The 20,998-nt window shown below is 38.4% G+C and overlaps 1 protein-coding gene and 1 long non-coding RNA gene across 15 annotated transcripts in view; one reads left to right on the forward strand and one right to left on the reverse strand.

Moving 5' to 3' along the window:
• The window catches only part of LOC127850063 (uncharacterized), a 177,143-nt gene extending 171,856 nt beyond the window's left edge, over window positions 1–5,287 (forward strand). The window contains exons 2-3 of the long non-coding RNA XR_008035046.1: window positions 4,254–4,418; window positions 5,092–5,287. This is a non-coding gene — a long non-coding RNA (uncharacterized LOC127850063). The remainder of the gene's footprint in view (window positions 1–4,253; window positions 4,419–5,091) is intronic.
• LOC127850056 (uncharacterized) overlaps window positions 1–19,700 on the reverse strand; it is a 263,076-nt gene extending 243,376 nt beyond the window's left edge. For 6 of the 14 annotated variants that reach the window (XR_008035033.1, XR_008035036.1, XR_008035034.1 and 3 more), the window contains exons 1-2: window positions 19,614–19,700; window positions 13,334–15,119 (exon numbers count right to left, since the gene is read on the reverse strand). Coding sequence is in view for 3 of the 14 variants with exons in the window: in XM_052382805.1 (XP_052238765.1) it covers window positions 14,373–15,119; window positions 19,614–19,685 (819 nt within the window). In the remaining 11 variants the exon portion in view is untranslated. The remainder of the gene's footprint in view (window positions 1–13,333; window positions 15,120–19,613) is intronic. The other 8 variants (XR_008035037.1, XR_008035038.1, XR_008035040.1 and 5 more) reach the window with 4 other exon arrangements.
• Between the last annotated feature and the right edge of the window lie 1,298 nt (window positions 19,701–20,998).

Consider the following 20,998-nt stretch of genomic DNA (forward strand, 5'->3'; position numbering starts at 1 on the left):
AACAAAATACTCGAAACGCATGCGTGTGACATCATCACGAGAGCCGCGTTGTAAACAAAGTGATCGAAATAAGATCATGCTCGAAATAAGGGAATCGTACGATAATTGTAAAAGGTAATGTTTTTTTATATTTGAGTACTCATGCTAAATGTATATATTTTTGTATGAATCATGGACGAATAGTTTGAACGATATTAATTTATGTGGATAGTTACCTTTTGACTTTTATAAAGCAATTTTCAACATAAAACACTCTTAGATATAGTGGAGGCATTGGTCTGCATAAACAATAATGTCGAAGCTTATTGTATTGAAATTTAAAAAAATACGATGACATAATTTTCTTGTTAATACTCGATCATACATGTTTTATTTCACAGATGATTTTTGTATCTGTGCCACATAAATATGAGGGCATGGGTCTCCAGTATATAACACATTTAATCCCGATAAATTGATAAAAGGGTTAGTATCCCCTTGTATACAATGGGTACTGTTACCGATGTAAATATCTATAGAGGGTTAACTCTATAAAGTTGCTTTTTAAAATTGTTCACATCAATATCGAAATGGTAAAAGATAGATAATGTACATACGTTATGTTACTAACTGTCGTTTTATGGAAACTGTTCATATTACACACTGTAAATATATTTACAGTGTATACACGCATCAGTATTATATTTCAAACTCACATATCAAATTTGACTGTTTTAGTGTATTTATGTAAAAAAAGAGAATTTTTTGAACAGTTTAAGCTTAATTTTTGCGTTTTTTCCCTGCGTTTTCTGCGCTAAATAAAAGTTTTCTTACATGTAACAATTGGTTCTTCTTGATGTGTTGGTTTCAGTACGGTCATTTCTACATCATTCTGCGGGATTTCATAATTTAGAGGCAAAGCGGGGAGCCAGCAAGGAAGAAAATTATGCAAGTAGAAGATTGTGTAACGATTCTTTAATTGATGTCGTTGTCGTTGTTTATGGGTAGATAATTATGTGTGCGTTTATGTGTGGAACAGATGTGGTATGTTCCCCTGTTTTAATTAATGTGGTAACCACTCCTTCCAGCTGCTTTTTATCTAAGCCTCGGGAACAATTGTGTAATTCATAGCAACAAGGTGATATTGTGACGTGGTAGATACTCGTGGAAGTCGTGGTAACGACATCACATCAGAATGCACGTTGTATAGCGTATGTTTAGTTACGCCCTGTTAAGTCGATCACACAAATTATCAAATCGGTAAAATGTCTTACAAATAGTGGAACAACATAAATAAAACATGCACATGTCATGTCTGTTCCGCCGATGGCTTATGGTGATGGTTCTTCTGTATTTAACTTCAAATCTTGCTGCTGCTCATGTTGTTTTTTTTTTGTAATTTGTTAAATCAGAAAACAAGCAAAGTGTGAGTCGGAGTTCGATAATACGTTTGTCTACAATGAGGAACTCAAATACACGATTATCTCTCTTGCTGTTGATGTTCTTGTGAGTTATTATCAAATATCAGTGTCTTGTTGACTCTGTATAATGTGCCTGTGACTAAGCTTTGAAGGTATTTCAAGAACAGAGAAAACTGACGTTGTACATATTGTGTATGGAATATAGCACGTAAAATAATGATCTGATATTATACGATATAGGCAGAAAATGCCTATTTAAGAATCGAGCATTTTTTATAGTGCGTTTCTCTAATAGAGATTAAATGGTTTCTCAAGCAAACATTATTTCTTTTATGCATCCCAGGTCTTCCCCGTGAACCCCTTTTGGAGATGCTGGGGAAATACTGCTAGACCTACTTACAGAAACAAGGCTATGACGAAATGCTGCGAAATCTTGGTAACAATATTATAGAATTCCTTCAAAATCAGGATTCCATGTACGCGCTCCAAAAGCGAGATTTCCCAAATGTTGTTGCGCCATATTTTCGGTGCGATGAAGATTCGACGACCGACAGAATGAGCATGCAGTATGACTCAAAGCGTTCGGGTCTTCATTCTATGGTGAAAGGTACGTATGCGCGTACATTGTGAAATCATTCTGCTAATGTAATCTAGTAAAGATGTATTCAAGAGTCAACGCGTCACAGTGTGTAACATTGTTTGACACAGTTTTGCTTTTAAAGAAATGCTAAACCTTAAACATTAAACATACACTTCTTAATGTATCCTTATTTCAACTGAGTATCAGCATCAATGCCTTGTGAGGTCGCAGTGGTGTAGTGGATATGGTGTCCGCCTAGCGATCGGGAGGTCGCCGGTTCGATCCCCACTGGAGCGTTTTTCACGAAACATTTTTTTCTATTAAGAAGTAGCGTGGTGCAAAATTTTCTGAATATGTCCTTATAATAGGGGCATATCAATGGCAGTCACCCTATATTCAAATGTAAACACGTACATTAACATTGCTAATTACCAATATGAATATTTGAATTACAGCATAAAAAAGGACTCCCTAAACAATGCTAAACTATTATTCGATATATGATTCAAACGAGATGCAGCAGATTTTCTGTTTTAGTTTCGATATTTGCATTATCCAAACTGCGTGCAACGTGGTATTATAGAATCGAATTATGTTCGATTCTTTCGTTGATTTTTTGCTTCGACTGAATGTGGACGCCGTTTGTTCACTTTTGTTCAGTTGAAACAGCGTGATCCGATTATTTTAAGATTAATGAAAAATTGGCTCGGCTAAGCGCGCCGATATTATTGGTATTGACCCGCTAAATATGATTAATGGCCCGCTCGCGACGTCATTTTGTTACTATTTATAGAAAGGATATGTATTATAAATGATTTACAATAATTATCCTCGATACGCTCTTTTCAAGTATAACTTTAGTCGCAATATGATTGCACAGGAAGTACATCGATAACAACGTGCGCGCAAGTATGACCGGCTCGGAAATCCCCACCCGCCGGGCGTCCGCTTGATCGCGGCGTAGGAGTCTAGGGGTGCAGCGGGAGCTGGGAAATGAGCGGTGGCGGAGCGACGCCATTTACCAGACCTTCCTCCCAAAAGCCGCCATCGATCTGGTGTATCGAGACATGGCGCCGAATGGAGGAACACACGATGTTTGTTTTTTTTAACTATTCTGAAATGCCATTTATATTCGACGGCATGATTTGTGATTTTTTTGGTTTGTTAAATTACGATTTCGTAGACACAACATTTATTTATTACACTTTTTAAGGAAATTTTAGGAATTTTAGTCGGTCCTTTGCCGATGCTTTGCTGAAGTCGTCATATTTAAACCTTAATAAAAGCTTTGGAACTTAATCATAAACATTCGCCATTCAATTAAATTAATTGATACTTAAATAAAAGAAATGTAATTCATATACACATGATTCTATTGCTTTATCGAAATCATGTCAAAATAACCCCAATAACCCTTGCAATACGCAGCACAAGTAACACCTTATTTTCTGTTTGCGGGTAAATATAATTGTCAATTTGCCATTTTGTTATTTATCGTTTTAATTGAACGAGTATCTTAGCGGGGGAGGGGGAGTATAGCATTATATTTTGGGAACCAATTAATTTTTCATAGTATGGTTTATTTAGAATTCTACCAGCTGGCGACAGCGCTGTTCTTGGCGTCGTTTATTTCCTGTCTATGGCGGCCTTATGCGCCCCCAGTGACGTCATTATTCTCCTCAACACGCTACAGACGACTTTTGACAATATCACGAAGATTCACACTTTAATAATGGTCGACTTTTCTGTAAAATGTTGAGAAATATTTATTGATATAATCTATAGTGGCTCTAAAGTTGTGATTGCTTTACTGGGAAACATTACAGGTTTACAAGTAAATGAACATCCATTCACTGACATCGTCATTACTTGCATAAAAAGGCAGTAGAAACAATTTGTATCACGAACCCTGGATGACATCTATCATGAAAATGGCACTAACATTGTTTTAATCTGATGTAAATTCGTACATTTCTTCGCACTTGATTTAGTTTGCAGTTAAGCGGATTAAAAGCGCTCTGGAAAATGGGGCTGAATGCATGTGCGGAAAATGTCCACAATTAGCCTATGCAGTCGGCACAGGCTAATCGGGGGCGCCACCTACCACCTTAACTTAACTTTCGCTAGAAAGAGACTTTCTTTAAGAGAAAAATACCATAAAACCGGAAAGTGACGTCACTGATAAGCGTGTGTGGACAAAACCGGCTAATCTTGGACGACACTTTGCGCACATGCATAAGCCCCGTTTTCCCAGAGCAGGCTCAAACATTTAGCTGACTGATTCTCGAACGAACGCAATCTTACTCATATTTCAGGTCGAGTCTGTCGGGGGCGCCTATCTGGCCCGTGCCGACGTCGGTATCAGTGAGACGCATGCGGAGAGGGTCGCCATAACCGCTCGGAACTTAACCTCGCCCCTGTATGGTGAATCTATCCAGGTAATGTTGTGTTTGGTTCTTAATTATTTAGAATTGCTTTCTATAATTACTGTCGCCAACACAACATTTGGCATGCGAATTACGGGGAGGGACCTGACGTCGCCGCTTGATTGCAAATCTATCCAAGTAATGGTGTGTTTGATATTTTATTATTTAAAAATGGTACAATAGATGGCCACATGGTGATAATTTCGTAACAAGGATACAGTCATTTTTTATATTTTGTTCGATTGTTTCATTTTAAACGCCACCGCTAGATGGCGAATATATCCAGGCAATATTCTGTTTGATATTCTGTTATTTAGAATAGCTGTTTATCATGTTCGTGGTTATAACTAAGCAACGATTATGATGACGCCATTTAAAGTATTTTCTCTTCAATAATTTTATCGCCAATAGTATAATAATCATTATAGAATGCGATGCCTATACTAGATTGTTATTTTAAAGAGACTTCCTTTAAATGAAAATTCTTCAAATGCGGAAAGTTTCGTCACTAATTTGCACGTGCGGATTGCTATGGGACGACAAATAATGTCCAGGCGTTTTAATATCCAAGGTTTTCTACAAATTTGAGCATAAATCTAAAATCTAAGTTCGAATCTTTTTGTACACCAATGATAAATGTCTTTTTTTTCCATCAAGATTCTTGTGAATAAATGGTTCTCTTTAGAAAAGCGGGGGAAAATCGAGTTGAGCGGCTATTGAATGTTGGAAACGTATTTCCTGTTGAAAAACGATATTCTGTCGGAGGACGATTTGCTCGAGCGTTCACACAACAACCCGGAAGTGATGTAGGACGGATGGCGGGGTTGGCATATGCGCGGAACAACCGAGTGTATCACATCGCTGAGAATACTTCTTCAGGTGGTTAAAAACGTCATTGCCGGTTAAGACATGTCACTTCCGGTATATGGAAATTATGATAGATCTACAAGTGCTGAAGCTGGTGCTTTCAATGAGGGATGGGTAGGAAGCAATCGGGTTTGATCAAAGTTGAGCGTTAATTGTGTATATCTCATTATATACATACCGTTACTAAACTACGTTATTATCATATTTGAGCGGATGCGTAAGAATGGACATAATGGTCATACACCTTGATATAATTATAGCCCGCAATTCGATCGGAAATTTAAAGAAAAAGATGTTTGATCGATCGTTTGTTAAAATCAAAACTACTTTGAATTTGTTGCAGTCAGAAAGTGACGACTGTTCCTTGTTATTGTATTCTTAAACAACAATAATTACCGGTTAATACCGTCATATATTTAACAAATCAGTGATTTATCAATATGAATTTCATTCTACGTTTTTCAGGCTTATTTTGTTACCATTTCAGTCAGTAGAAGACCGGTTACCGATGACAGCGGATCCGGATTGCTGCAGACGAAGTAACTGTCCATGTCTTAAAATTGCTCAACCATAGACACATGTATTTAATTGTGTTGGTGGTTTTCTTTTATTTGATATTTGACTTAATATTTGTGTTGTGTTTTGTCGTCCCACATTTGCCTCTATTGTTCGCATGTGCTAATCAGGGACGACACTTTCCGCTTCTATATAATTTTAAGTTTTGATGAAGTTTCTTCCTTTCGAAAATCCAGTTAAGACGGATAGTTATGTCCCTGATTAGCATTATTTACGCACATGTATTTAGCCCCGTTTTCCTAGAGCGAGGCTTATATGAAGTGATCACGTGATGCATTTAGCCCCGTTTTTCTACAATGATGCTAATATGAAGTGATCACGTGACCTGTATTTAGCCCCGTTTTCCTTCAATGATGCTCATATGAAGTGATCATGTGACCTGTATTTAGCACCGTTTGCCTAGAGTAAGGCTCATATGAAGTGATCACGTGCGGATTTTATGATAAGTTTGTAGCAAACTCAATGACATTTACGTTAGAATATTATTATAAAATCCAAGACCGGCCTTATAGCTGTAGCATCCGTACATCTCCAGTCTGAACGCAGGCTTGCATGACGTATTCCACGTCAGGGGATACACACGGACGTAACGTGCCGTAATCACGCTCGGTAACATTTCCATATGAGTTCCCCCATCCGTGTTACCGCTCAGCATCTAGAAAAAATGTTATAGTAAGAAACATTTAAATATTGAATCAAGGTATTGTAAAACGTAAATTTAAGAACCTAGAACTGTTTCTGTCGTGTCTGAAATACCCTCTGCATGCCGATTTTTTAGACAGCATATTCACTTCAATTTAAACAAAGGTTTCAGTAAAATGCATGGGTCATTCCTCTGAAGTTTTGCCTTTGTATCTCAAACTATATGCAATGGACAAAATTTGAGCATTAATATCCACACGTGTTACTACGGTAACCGTGGATTTATGAAAACAGTATTTAAGGCAAGTGAGCACTGCGCATCCCATATTTAAATAGTTCTACCTATGACACGTCATGTTAATATCTCGCAAAGGATGCAATTTATGCACCATAAAACATTGAAAAAGCAAAAAAAACTATAAATCCTACAACCAGAGTACCGGACGGCGACGACGACGAACAAACAACATGATACCAATATACCCCTTACAACTGCGTTTGATGTTAAACCTTACATTCAGTTTTGATCGGACGTCCTTAGAGAATTTTCAGTCGTACCTGTGTATTTTCGGTATAGTCTGTGTAGTTGTAGAAGTGGTTCCCGTCTATACTGTACTTGATGTAGAAGTACAGGGTGAAGTAGTTGGCGTCTGCGTACTGCACAACAACTGCGAACACATCCGTCTCATTGCATACATTAACCTCAATATTGTTGAAGCTTTGTCAGAATGTTTATCTGGATGATATTTTGAAAAAATTCGAATCTTTGCACCACATTACTCCACAATTAGATCACCAGGCTAAATCTTAGAAAACCTTCTTTACCAGTCTATAAACACATCATTTAAGACTCAATTTTCATGAAACTTGGTCAAAATATTTATATTGAAAATATCTAGGCCGAGTTCGAATTTGGGTTATGTGCGTCAAAGCCAGGTCAAATCTTAGAAAAAACTTGTAACCATTTAAGAGGCCACGTCTATAACTCTATATTGATAAAACTTGGTCAGATTGACTATCTGCGCGATGTCTAAGCCAAGTCTGGACCAAGTGCGTCATATTGATTTATAAAAACGCGTAACCACTCTTTATGATTTTTGTTCAGAATGCGTATGTTTGTGTTTATAGATACAATAATCCATCGATACATAGTTTATAAAGTTGTGATCTTTAACAATATCCTTTTGTATGCCCTATCTATATAAAATACTAATAGTAATACTATAACTATAACTTTTACTTGTAATAATAACTTTATTTTCTCCATGTAACACTTTAAGACAAAACATTTAACATTTAAAACAAACTAAAATCTATCAAACTGTTATTTTATTTTTAATGTATCCAACATAAACACAATGCAAGATTACCACCAGATCTATCTTAAATAAGTTTATCTATGATTGTTATTATTTTACGAGAAAACAAGCAAAGAAAAATAATATATGAACATTCAAAAAGAAAATTTTAAAATATTAATTATAATAATGATAATAATCTTCAACTAATTAATTTGGTTTATAAAACTAAAATAAATCTAGATAAGAATAAAAGTTAAACCAAAAGTGAACTTAATATATTAATACTTAACCTTCTTAAAGAGAATTATAGCGATTTCACAGTTTACCTTTTACACGTACTTCTGAATCAAACGTTACAGATGTTGTCTATGACGGATATATCGGTATATTTATTAATGTGTGAATTTATATCTGCTATGATTATTTAAAACGATTTTCTTGAATAAAAAAACAATGTCTTAGAAAAAGAAGACATATGATAATTATAAATAAACATAAAATTGAATGTTATATTCAGTATACTGTAAAGGCAAGAGTAATAGAGAATACTAGGTTAGCGTTGAATACAGAGAAGTTTATGTTGCAAGGCTTAGAACGCCGGAAGCGCGAGCCTTGGCGAGCGCTTTCGGTGTTCGAGCAGAGCAACATAAACTTCTCTGTATTCAACGCTAATCCTAGTATTCTATTTATCCAATTTGATTTTTTCAACGTGACATTTAACATAAATAGATCTAATAACCTTAACAATAATTTTAATTCAGTCATAAAAGCGCTTAAAATCTAACAAATGTAACCATGCGTAGTGATAGCCTAAACATGTATTTGTAATTTTGTTCAATACATTGACAAAATGTTAAGGTTTGAGCATGACGCGGACGACACGACACGCTGGCTATGACAATAGCTTGGGTTTTCTCCGAAAACAGCCCAGCTTTAAATTGAAAACATAAATTGTTACATTTTCATTGTAGAAAATAATTAGCAGTCAGCTTTACTATAATCTATAGAAAAAATATTACTATTTGTTGCTTCTGCCTTCAGTTTTATGTTTTAATGTAGCTGAGTGACACAACTTCTGTTCGAGTTTTGACAACAGTGTTCTCTGTCCATTCAATTTTGGTCCTTCAGCCAGAAGTAACATTTTGTTTTCTGGAAAAACAAAGAAATGAAAACTGCTTTTGTGATCTTTACATGTAACACAGTTTTGCAGAGAAAGTAATATAAACCAATGTTGATTATTTACATCTTGTGAATCAACACTATAATAAATTATTGTGGACAATGATATTTATTTAATGCTTTCCGGTGGTTTATAGACAAATATCGGTGGATTAAAACGGATAATTTCACTGTTTCAAACAATGAAAATTATCAGTGAGAATTATCGATAATTTTCATTGTTTACTGTGATATGACGTCATTTATTTGACAAAATGACAACATAATCCCAACGACATTCTTAAGTAAAACTCTTTAACAAAGTATATAAACTGCGAAAAAAGCATAAAATAAAAGAAAATTTGTTGGATTCGGAGGAATATTGATTAATTCACTAGTGATCATAGAAAATATATATTGTTATTATATATTAATATAAATATACTTGTGAAAATATATATTTTCACTCGTGGCAGCGCTACTTGTGAAAATATCATTGTCTATGATCACTCGTGAATTAAAAACGATAATCCACCGAATCCAACAAATATCCTCTATATAATAAACAAACAAATAGCATTCTCAATGATATGACATTTGTAATTACTAAACATGTTGTGTCATGTGAATCTAATACCTTATTGAAATAAAATATTCGATAATTGAACACAAAAATGCTGACATGACAAACTTTCAATCCATGATGTCGTCTTATTGTCAGCCTGAATTCCGATTGGTCTCAATTAAATTATATTATTAAACTGTTAATTGATCTACACCACAGTCACATTTCTGCATAGAATGAACAAAACAATTAATCTTACCAATACATTTTTATTCATGGATGAAGAAAATAAGCAAAAAGTAATCTTCATTCTTGTCAATATCAATTGCCGCCTTAGGCAGACACTTTGGCTGAAATAATTCGCGTTCAGATTTATCCTGAACGCGAATTATTTCAGCTGTCTTCATTCATGACCAACAAGTTCTCAACTCACATTTCAACCGTCTCCATCCAAAATAACTTCTTTTTGCGTTTAGTAACGGAAGGAGAGTGTCGGCCAAACAGCAATCGGTAGCCTTCCACACCGGTCTACACGTCGTTTTCCAGTGTTTGTTTTTGTTTCGATTCACAACTAGCATTGTTTTTGTTAGTCCAAATAGTTAGACGTAAATTGACCTCATATTTATAGGAGTATGTTTTTTGTGCGATGTTTGCCTTAGCTGACAGAACGCGCGAAAATTACGTCATGCAATTTTTCAGACTGTGTCACAATTTTTTTCGGTTACAAAATACGTATATTTAAGTAGTCGTATTTTATGTATGTTGCATTTACGATTTCGTTGATGAAACGGAGTTTATGTAAAATCGTATACGACTACATTAATCTCGATACATAATTTACAATCGTATAAAAATACGTAATTATTGATGAAACGGCCCCCTGGTACGCAAAATAGTCTTTAAAAAATTCACACACAAACTGTAAAACAAGTAAAAATATCACCATATGCCTACATTCAATTTTACGCAGTATGCGAATTTTAACACATTACGACCGCGAAAAGAAGATTTTACTTTACTATAATTTATTTTATTTTCGAAAGAAAATGATCAAAATCCAATATGGCGGCCATTACTCCTGACAAAATGCTGTCGATGTCAACATACATGTACACCATCGACGACCTAGTTCTGGCTACCATAACTTTAAATGTCGCTTTTTATGATTTTTGACTGGCGCGACTTTGTACAGGTCTGTTAATACTAAATAAACTGTACGCTGAAGTTTCTTTAGCTATCGAAGACCTTGACAATTTTGACAAGTACACAGACAATTGCAGCGACTGACACTTTATTTGACAAAATATTGTTGTGCCAGTGACATCCGGTGCCACGCCCCCCTGCAGAGAGGTACCCGGCTTGTGAGACGTTAGGATGACGGGACCATGCTGCCAGGGATGGAGCTCGCGACCAATCGGATGGAAGCTGATGCCTGCTGGGACCGCCACTCCCTGACCACGCTCTCTTCCTATGCAGACGGCGCAGTGACCAGACGTGAACCAGATAATTCCTTTGTGCACGAGGTAGTATAAGTGTATTGCTTTGTATTTGCCCTCAGGCCCAATTTATTGCTATTTACCCATTGCTATATGATTATTGGCCATACGTTAAGAACCCACAAGAGCTAACCGTTTGAATCACTTTAATATACAGGGCAATACGTTTTCCGACTTCGGACGACGAATTTAAGGACGCGCAGAACGTGTTTTTTATATAATGTTATGGGTATGCCGTGTGTAATCCGATGCATCAATGGCGCCCATGTTAAAATCATTTCCCCGAGAACAGGGAACGACAAAAGTACAAACAAAAATCCAAACATGTAAGAACTAGTATCTTACCTTTAATTATCCTTTGAAATCCATCTAATAATCCATTTAACTCAATAATTGACGATTTTGCATCTAGGGTCTTTAATAATTATTTTAGCATAGTTAAATAAAGACCCTTATGCCATTCTATCACTTTATTCAAATGAGTTTATGAACGCGATAAACTGTCTTCTTCGTCACACGCTACGTCATGTACTCTACATTACTGCTGTTCAAATGAACCGGAGCAGTTTATCTAATAATAGCCGTTGGTAAACTCGGTTGCATTTGCAGATTTCTGCATACAAACATAATTATGTTTAAACTTGCACAATGTTTTATTTATCTATGGTAAATGCCCTTATTGTACGAGAAAATAATATAATATATAAATACACAAAGAATGGAAAACATTCCAGTACACAACAGATAAATGAGTACAAAATACCCGTGTACAAAATGGGACGTTCCCAATTCCAGTGTTGTGCTATTTTTACCATCTTATACTTTACACAGCTCTATGCCTAACGTGAATTAAATAGGAAAGCAAACATAGCAGATTATTCATGAACTGTGCGATATGTGTATGGCTTGTTGTACATTCTTAATATTTAAGTTAAATGTCAAAAGTATATGCTTTGGTTATAAACAATGCACATTACACGAAATAAGGAAAATGTGATCAATTGACAATTCAGATATGTCGACATACAGTACATGTGTAATACATGTGAAATAAGTCGCGTTTATAATAAATCGTCAAAAAAAATGAAGAAAATGACGCAATAAGTATGTCATTTTATGACGCCATCAACCAGCTGATTCATTATACGGATGGCGAAAAATTATGTCATATGACTAGATTTAAAGGTTGAAGGTCGTATAATTTTGAAGCTTAAGTTTTGTCGACTTTGTTTCTTATGAAAAATCATTCAGTGGTAAAGTAAATATAAATAAAAAAAATAACAAAACAAAAATCGTGTAATTTTATTCCTTTATTTTATTTCTTCTAATGGGTGACCTTAAAATTCGATCAATGAACCAAACAATATCGACCTAATATTAGCGCATATCGCATGACGTCATTTAAAAAGTAGTCCGTGCACGCGACAGGTATATTCCACAGTGTTGAATACAAACAAGTATATTCCACAACGTGTTATACCGTCAATGTCGGGGTGAAATGGGATAAAAAGAGGTACTAAATGTGACAATATTGAAGCATTACAGAAGTTAATGTTACGATGTACGTGTTATTTCTGTTTACCAGATCTTTTTCCCAGCTTTTCGAACAGATTTTACTTCAAAATATTAACAAATTGTATACTTTATAATGAAGAATGACCGCTCCTCATGGATTGCACATAACTTACTTTTAACTCAATAAAGTACGAAATATTCGATACCATCGATGTTCCTTCTCCTATAAGGTTTAATTTGGAATTTCGACGCGGGGATCCACTTTTTTATTTTCTCACTACAAATGCGACTTTTTAAAGGCGGCGTGTTATGGGGAAACCATGTGTCTGTAGCTCAAATATAAATGTCATATTTATTGCTAAAATGACAAAAGTTGCATATTTCAGATGTAAAGGTGCATTACTTCTAATCTAATGATATGTCTACTGAGTGTGATATGGTTCCTGTCAATTTTAAAACATGTCTGCAATTAAGGGCTGAAGTTTTCTTATGTGGCAAGGGTTAATCCTCTACAAATCACAATGTCGATCATTGCATAATGATAGTCGCTCACAACATTAAAGTAATTGCGTTAGTATTACATTTCGGCTGCGTTCGAAAATGACTGTCGTTTGTCTAAAAACATGGCTGCGAGGTATTAGGACAGTTTTCCTCATAAGTCTATTGTGTAACATTGTTATTAATACCTGCTATTAACAGTTAAATTATGTGGCGTCTGAAGTCAGCGCATTCGGGGCCCTAATGATGATGTTGTCAGAACATTACTAAATCGAATGAAAGGTCACAGACAAATGAGTATAAGGATACCTAAGGTCTTTATTGTAAGAATGTTTTATATAGCGATCACACTGTGTTCATCAGTTGGTTCATCCGGAAACATTGTCGAGCTTATTTTGTGTGGTAACATTATACATGCTGCACATTTTGATTGTCAAAACTATTTGATGTCTTTTCTAAAATAACATGGTTATTTTAAGGTTGCAAAATACATGGATATTTATCAAAACACTATTCCCGCTATATATCTTAACAAACTGTTTTCAGTACGGCCGTCTGCATAACCTTAAGTATACAATACAAGACTTATCATCTATAGCTTTGCACGAGATTATTGTTTTCATACATGCAGATTGCAAGTACCAAGTCTCTATATAAAACAGTTTACCTAAACAACTAAATTATCGTGCACGTAGCCCTGATACACTCGCGAAATAATCGATTTGATTCATTTTCACATAAGCATTCTGTTGTAAATATCAATCAGTTGATTAGCAGAACTGTCTTTTAAGAACATTCGTTGCGCAACCTGTATTAATATACCGGACGTACGGATCCATATCTTCTCTAGGATAGAATCCGAGTAATCCACCTCCCCATTCTTCTCTTTAATTTCCGCGCGTCGGATCCTGTACTCCAGCAGCAGCATCTCTAGCTCCATCCTTTTTTTGCTGAACCACATCATCGGCTCTGGGGACGCGACAATCGCCTTTCTTAATTTCTTCAGTCTCAAGAATACATTGGGCCCTTCCTCTAGCATGTCCGTGATATCTGCTACCCATTTATGTTGCTGGTAATCATGCATACCACAGGCTTCCATAAGATTTCTTTCCGGAATCATGTAATAGCAAAGTCGTTTTTCCTCAATAGCAGTCCTAAGTTTTTTCAGTCCGTCATGCAACCAGTAAAGTAAGCTGCGTGAATGAAACTGTGTCTGTGGAGTATTTTCAGCTTGCCATAATATGATGTTTTTCAACATGTACGATGTTATTTCTTTTTTATTTGGTTTTATTATATCTCTGAGGATCATTTTAAGAATGACATATACTTTTGCTTGTGTGTCGTTAAGGTTGTTTACAAGTTCTGCCTCGCCGGTGTTGAAACAAATCCTCCACTCAATGTCCTTGTAATCGCTTCCCTTGAACCCTACCGGAGTAACAAAGGCTCCTAATGATAATACTTTCTGAACTATATTTGGTGATGGCCATTTACGTCGTCTGTCAGCCCATCTCTGTAAGATGCTGGGGCAGGAACAACGTAGTGCGATTACTCTGTCAATATGATGTACACCATTTATTGTACCAGGAATCGACGGCCCGGCTCGTTCATGATGCTCCAACTTTGCATTATGTGTTAATGAAAGTGCCGAATATTCATCTAGCAATAAGCTACTACTTAATAGAACGCCCCCATATCCATTATCACACAGAGCCTTGCTAATTATACTCAAACGTGTATGAACAGCTGGTCTCTCTTGTAACAGTCTGCAGTGCCCTGGATATACAAGTGTATCCATCGTATCCATCCTAAAAACATCTATGTCGTCTGAAATAGTGAGCAGATTGATATCAGCTTCCACACAGAGGACATCCGTCAGCACAAATAATACGTCCCAGTCGCTTTCCAAAAAGCAGGTCAGCCCCTCTGCCTTGCTCCCAGCTGTGATTATTGTGTTTCTTTGTTCATTCAAAACTCGTGCATTCAGCAGCTTGTCATACTCCCTGTACTTCTCAACGCGCCACCGTCTCATCATCTCGCCGTAACCCAACCGGGTCATTATAGTACAGATCTCCATGGACACGATTTCAAGATGATTCTATGAACAAAATAATACGATCTTTAAGTCAGTTTAAAATACGCAATTGTATTTGATTTAAATTATAAGCACATACAAAAATACAATTTGGTTTACATATGTTTTAAAAAAAAGTTTTAATTGTGCTTTTTAATTTTATGGAAAGAAAGTTTATTGAAAACTTTGAAGTATTTAATTATCTTCGATTACTTTACCTATTTTCTGCTCGCTTTGTGCCTGCTTTCCATTCATAGGGACAAGGACATTAACATTTGTAATGTTGTACGTGAATTTGCTTGGAAGCATCCAAATATAAATATCCATTCATCCAACAGGATGACCTTGTAGGATATCCAACAAAGTTAAATAGGAGGTCCACCCATCTAACACGGTTAAACAATTTCTGGATAAAGAATATGTCTCCCACCACTTTAGTGGTTTGAGAGACTTTTTATTTAACCCTGTGTGTCTGTCTGTGTGTCTGTTACACTTGATGTCTGAACTCAAGTTCTTGTTTGTTTTGCAAAAATGATAATTAGAAAGCAGAAAATTGCATCATTTCAATGTGCCATTAAAAAAAATCGACAACAGGAGGGAGCCCCCTCCAGCACTCTCCCCAGTTGAGCCCCCCCCCTCTGAATAATTTCTGCGTAGGCCTCTGTAGTATATGACTTAACCGATAGTGATGACTGCGCAAGCTGCTGTGCCTACAAATGCTTTCAGTCTCTGACTTACCCGAGGATAACGACTACACAGTCTGCTGTGCCTACAAATGCTTTCAGTCTCAGACTTACCCGAGAGTGATGACTGCACAGGCTGCTGTGCCTACAAATGCTTTCAGTCTCAGACTTACCCGAGAGTGACGACTGTACAGAATGCGGTGCCTACAAATGCTTTCAGCCTCTGACTAACCAGAGAGTGACGACTGTACAGGCTGCTGTGCCTACAAATGCTTTCCGTCTCAGACTTACCCGAGAGTGACGAATGCGCAGGCTGCTGAGCCTGCAAATGCTTACAGCCTCTGACTAACCAAAGAGTGACGACTGTACAGGCTGCTGTGCCTTAAAATGCTTTCAGTCTCAGACATACCCGAGAGTGACGACTGTACAGGCTCATGTGCCTACAACTGCTTTCAGCCTCTGACTTACCCGAGAGTGACGACTGCACAGGCTGCTTTGCCTGCAAATGCTTTCAGTCTCAGACTTACCCGAGAGTGACGACAGTACAGACCGATGTGCCTACAAATGCTTTCAGCCTCTGACTTACCCGAGAGTTACGACTGTACAGGCTTCTGTGCCTACAAAATGCTTTCAGTCCAGACCTACCCGAGAGTGACGACTGCACAGACTGCTGTGCCTTCAAATGCTTCCAGACTCTGACTTATCCGAGAGTGACGACTGTACAGGCTGCTGTGCCTACAAATGCTTACAGTCTCAGACTTACCCGAGAGTGACGACTGCACAGACCGATGTGCCTACAAATGCTTTCAGGCTCTGACTTACCCGAGAGTGACGACTGTACAGGCTGCTGTGCCTACAAATGCTTTCAGCTTCTGACTTATCCGAGAGTGACGACTGCACAGACCGATGTGCCTACAAATGCTTTCAGTCACTTACTAACCCGAGAGTGACGACTGTACAGGCTGCTGTGCCTTCAAATGCTTTCAGTCTCAGACTTACTCAAGAGTGACGTCTGCACAGACTGCTGTGCCTTCAAATGCTTCCAGCCTCTGACTTACCCGAGAGTGACGACTGTACAGGCTGCTGTGCCTACAAATGCTTTCAGTCTTTTACTTACCCGAGAGTGACGACTGTACATGCTGCTGTGCCTTCAAATGCTTTCAGTCTCAGACTTACCCGAGAGTGACGACTGCACAGACTGCTGTGCCTTCAAATGCTTCCAGCCTCTGACTTACCCGAGAGTGACGACTGCACAGACTGATGTGCCGACAAATGCTTTCAGCCTCTGACTTACCCGAGAGTTACGACTGTACAGGCTTCTGTTCCTACAAATGCTTTCAGTCCAGACTTACCGTACCCGAGAGTGACGACTGCACAGACTGCTGTGCCTTCAAATGCTTCCAGCCTCTGACTTACCCGAGAGTGACGACTACACAGACTGATGTGCCTACAAATGCTTTCAGCCTCCGACTTACCCGAGAGTGACGACTGTACAGGCTGCTGTGCCTACAGATGCTTACAGTTTCAGACTTACCCCAGAGTGACGACTGCACAGACTGCTGTGCCTTCAAATGGATCCAGCCTCTGACTTACCTGAGAGTGACGACTATACAGGCTGCTGTGCCTTCAAATGCTTCCAGCCTCTGACTTACCCGAGAGTGACGACTACACAGGCTGATGTGCCTACAAACGTTTCTAGTCCCTGACTTACCCGAGAGTGACGACTTTACAGGCTGCTGTGCCTACAACTGCTTTCAGTCTCAGACTTACCCGAGAGGGACGACTGCACAGACTGCTGTGCCTTCAAATGCTTCAAGCCTCTGACTTACCCGAGAGTGACGACTGCACAGACCAATGTGCCTACAAATGCTTTCAGGCTCTGACTTACCCGAGAGTGACGACTGTACAGGCTTATGTGCCTACAAATGCTTTCAGTCTCAGACTTACCCGAGAGTGACGACTGCACAGACTGCTGTGCCTTCAAATGCTTCCAGCCTCTGACTTACCCGAGAGTGACGACTGTACAGTCTGCTTTGCCTTCAAATGCTTCCAAACTCTGACTTACCCGAGAGTGAAGACTGTACAGTCTGCTGTGCCTACAAATGCTTTCAGTCTCAGACTTACCCGAGAGTGACGACTGCACAGACTGCTGTGCCTTCAAATGCTTCCAGCCTCTGACTTACCCGAGAGTGACAACTGCACAGACTGGTGTGCTTACAAATGCTTTCAGTCTCAGACTTACCCGAGAGTGACGACTGTACAGCCTGCTGTGCCTACAAATGCTTTCAGTCTCAGACTTACCCGAGAGTGACGACTGTACAGGCTGCTGTGTCTACAAATGCTTCACGCCTCTGACTTACCCGAGAGTGACGACTGTACAGGCTGCTGTGCCTACAAATGCTTCCATTCTCTGACTTACCCGATAGTGATGACTGCACACGCTGCTGTGCCTGCAAATGCTTCCAAACTCTGACTTACCCGAGAGTGACGACTGTACAGGCTGCTGTGCCTTTAATTGCTTTCAGTCTCAGACTTACCCGAGAGTGACGACTGCACACACTGCTATGCCTTCAAATGCTTCCAGCCTCTGACTTACCCGAGAGTGACGACTGCACAGACTGATGTGCCTTCAAATGCTTTCAGCCTCTGACTCACCCGAGAGTGACGACTGTACTGGCTGCTGTGCCTACAAATGCTTTCAGTCTCAGACTTACCCGAGAGTGACGACTGCACATGCTGCTGTTCATTCAAATGCTTCCAACCTCTGACTCACCCATGGGTGACGACTGCACAGACTGATATGCCTTCAAATGCTTCAAACCTCTGACTAAACCGAGAGTGACGACTGTACAGGCTGCTGTGCCTACAAATGCTTTCAGTCTCAGACTTAACCGAGAGTGACGACTGCATAGACTGCTGTGCCTTCAAATGCTTCCAGCCTCTGACTTACCCGAGAGTGACAACTGCACAGACTTGTGTGCTTACAAATGCTTTCAGTCTCAGACTTACCCGAGAGTGACGACTGCACAGACTACTGTGCCTTCAAATGCTTTCAGCCTCTGACTTACCGAAGAGTGACGACTGCACAGGCTGCTGTACCTGCATATGCTTTCAGTCTCAGACTTACCCGAGAGTGACGACTGTACAGGCTGCTGAGCCTACAAATGCTTTAAGTCTCAGACTTAACCGAGAGTGACGACTGTACAGGCTGCTGTGCCTTCAAAAGCTTCCAGCCTCTGACTTACCCGAGATTGACGACTGTACAGGCTGCTGTGCCTTTAAATGCTTTCAGTCTCAGACTTACCTGAGAGTGACTACTGCACAGACTGCTGTGCCTTTAAATGTTTCCAGCCTCTGACTTACTCGAGAGTGATGACTGTACAGGCTGCTGTGCCTTCAAATGCTTCCAGCCTCTGACTCACCCGAGAGTGACGACTGTACAGGCTGCTGTGCCTTTAAATGCTTTCAGTCTCAGACTTACCTGAGAGTGACGACTGCACAGACTGCTGTGCCTTCAAATGCTTTCAGTCTCAGACTTACCTGAGAGTTACGACTGCACAGACTGCTGTGCCTTCAAATGCTTCCAGCCTCTGACTTACCCGAGAACGACGACTGCACGGACTGATGTGCCTACAAATGCTTTCAGCCTCTGACTTACCCAAGAGTGACGACTGTACAGGCTGCTGTGCCTTCAAATGCTTTCAGTCTCCGACTTACCCGAGAGTGACGACTATACAGACTGCTGTGCCTTCAAATGTTTCCAGCCTCTGACTTACTAAAGAGTGACGACTGTACAGGCTGCTGTGCCTACAAATACTTACAGTCTCTGACTTACCCGAGAGTGACGACTGTACAGGCTGCTGTATCCATTCTCTGACTCTGTACATCCCTCGCCTCCTTCTGCCATTTGTAAAATGCTGGAAGTACATATAAGTTTTAATTGTCAAAGGTGTGATTAGATTAAACAAGGCAAAATGAATGGTAATAATATATATTATTGTTTTAATGTTTTTTTTCAGAGTTTACGTTCTTATAAACTCTCATAAAACATCAGCATAACAGCAAGTTTGATCCTTTAATCCTAATGTCGCATAACATCTAATGAAGCACTTAATAATATATATGCACATGAACTTAACATTTAAAAGTCTTATATACTACTCTGTACATAATGTGTCGATTTGTACTGGTTGAGTTAAAAAAGTATTGGTAGATGTGTGTGTTGTAAAGTAGGTGTTCGATTTATTTTATCATCAGCACACAGATACGTTTATGACTTATGTGAAGAAAGTGTAAGACTTAAACGCTAGATTAGTTTCAACTTAAACTGTAATATAATGGTGTTTCATCAAACGAGTCAAGACAACGAATTCCTGGTCGTATCAATGAACCTGGTGGTAAACTACTTACAGTGTCACTATATACATATGTGGGTTTGTTTGTTTGTTAATTGTAGTGTGAGTTACACTCATTAAAACTGATTTTGCAAGCACAAAGCGGGAATCGGTGCTAATGTTCAACATTTTCAACACACGTTTTTATGCTCACGCATTTTTATGAAATTATTTACATAAATGTGAATCAAATAAACATGACAGATACACCATGCTCCCAAAATAGAACACATGCAATGTTACCGTTTATAGCTATGATACACACATATATATCCAAAAAGAAAGGCAGAGTCTAGTGTTTATTTGCTGATTTTAACAAAGCGGTTGAATCCACAAACCATTTGAAATTGTTAAAATGTCCCGAAAAGAAAGGTGTATATGGTAAAGGTCTGAATGTTCTAAAAGCTATGTATAAGAACATAAAATCCTGCTTAAAAGTGCAAAATAATTCTTCATGCTCATATGATAATAACACTCAATCAGTTGAGCACGCTATTATCGATTGGTTACCTTGTAACATCGAAACAATGCAATGTGACAAAACAAATTCGACAATACTCGCCCTCTTTAGGGTCGACTTATCTCCCTTTCTGCGTGAAAACTGTGGTTCGGGTATTTTGGTCCCCAATCAAATTCCCGACACCATTTATTTAATGTTCGCTTACGACATTGCAAATTCCGCGGAAACAAAACAACAATTACAAAAACAAATTAATTAATTTATTTTGTCAAAACACAGAGATGGACATACACCTTAATAAAACTGAGATAATTGTATTTCGTAAGGATGGAGTACTAAAAGGGACAAAACGTTGGTGTTTTCGGG

Source organism: Dreissena polymorpha, chromosome 11 (assembly GCF_020536995.1).
Source record: "Dreissena polymorpha isolate Duluth1 chromosome 11, UMN_Dpol_1.0, whole genome shotgun sequence".
Lineage (NCBI taxonomy): Eukaryota > Metazoa > Mollusca > Bivalvia > Myida > Dreissenidae > Dreissena > Dreissena polymorpha.